The 1,401-nt window shown below is 61.1% G+C and overlaps 1 protein-coding gene across 1 annotated transcript in view; it reads left to right on the top strand.

Annotated features, from left to right (window-relative positions):
* The window catches only part of LOC140472953 (uncharacterized), a gene marked incomplete at both ends in the record, with an annotated part of 2,056 nt that extends 1,880 nt beyond the window's left edge, over positions 1 to 176 (top strand). Inside the window, one exon of the mRNA XM_072567546.1 lies at positions 1 to 176. This exon is cut by the window's left edge and continues 1,880 nt beyond it. Coding sequence (XP_072423647.1) covers positions 1 to 176 — 176 coding nt within the window.
* Positions 177 to 1,401: the final 1,225 nt, after the last annotated feature.

Below are 1,401 nucleotides of genomic sequence, written 5' to 3'. Positions count from 1 at the left end.
CTGGAAGTACAAGAGGCTCCGACACCCCCTCAACTGGATCCTGGTCAACATGGCGGTGGCAGACCTGGGGGAGACGGTATTTGCCAGCACTGTCAGCGTCTGGAACCAAATCTATGGTTACTTCATCCTGGGTCACCCCCTCTGTGTCTTCGAGGGCTTCATCGTCTCTGTCTGCGGTGAGCAAGTGGGGGCAGGGGCTGACCTTCCCCCAAGGCCCATCCCCATCCCCAATCACCCATACCCCCTTCCCAAGGCCCATCCCCAACCCCAATCACCCATACCCCCTTCCCAAGGCCCATCCCCATCCCCAATCACCCATATCCCCTTCACAAGGCCCATCCCCATCCCCATTCACCCATACCCCCTTCCCAACGCCCATCCCCAACCCCAATCACCCATACCCCCTTCCCAAGGCCCATCCCCAACCCCAATCACCCATACCCCCTTCCCAAGGCCCATCCCCAACCCCAATCACCCATACCCCCTTCCCAAGGCCCATCCCCATCCCCATTCACCCATACCCCCTTCCCAACGCCCATCCCCATCCCCAATCACCCATATCCCCTTCACAAGGCCCATCCCCAACCCCAATCACCCATACCCCCTTCCCAAGGACCATCCCCAATCACCCATATCCCCTTCCCAAGGCCCATCCCAAACCCCAATCACCCATACCCCCCTTCCCAAGGCCCATCCCAAACCCCAATCACCCATACCCCCTTCCCAAGGCCCATCCCAAACCCCAATCACCCATACCCCCTTCCCAAGGCCCATCCCAAACCCCAATCACCCATACCCCCTTCCCAAGGCCCATCCCCATCCCCAATCACCCATACCCCCTTCCCAACGCCCATCCCCATCCCCAATCACCCATATCCCCTTCCCTAGGCCCATCCCCATCCCCAATCACCCATACCCCCTTCCCAACGCCCATCCCCATCCCCAATCACCCAAACCCCCTTCCCAAGGACCATCCCCAATCACCCATACCCCCTTCCCAAGGCCCATCCCCAACCCCAATCACCCATACCCCCTTCCCAACGCCCATCCCCAATCACCCATACCCCCTTCCCAACGCCCATCCCCAATCACCCATACCCCCTTCCCAACGCCCATCCCAAACCCGTATCACCCATATCCCCTTCCCAACGCCCATCCCCAACCCCAATCACCCATACCCCCTTCCCAAGGACCATCCCCAACCCCAGTCACCCATACCCCCTTCCCAAGGCCCATCCCCAACCCCAGTCACCCATACCCCCTTCCCAAGGCCCATCCCCAACCCCAATCACCCATACCCCCATCCCAAGGACCATCCCCAATCACCCAAACCCCCTTCCCAAGGCCCAGCCCCAACCCCCAATCACCCATACCCCCTTCCCAAGGCCCATCCCCAACCCC

This window comes from Chiloscyllium punctatum, unplaced genomic scaffold (assembly GCF_047496795.1).
Source record: "Chiloscyllium punctatum isolate Juve2018m unplaced genomic scaffold, sChiPun1.3 scaffold_476, whole genome shotgun sequence".
In the NCBI taxonomy this organism is placed as follows: domain Eukaryota; kingdom Metazoa; phylum Chordata; class Chondrichthyes; order Orectolobiformes; family Hemiscylliidae; genus Chiloscyllium; species Chiloscyllium punctatum.
This window is presented reverse-complemented; position numbering and strand designations above follow the sequence as displayed.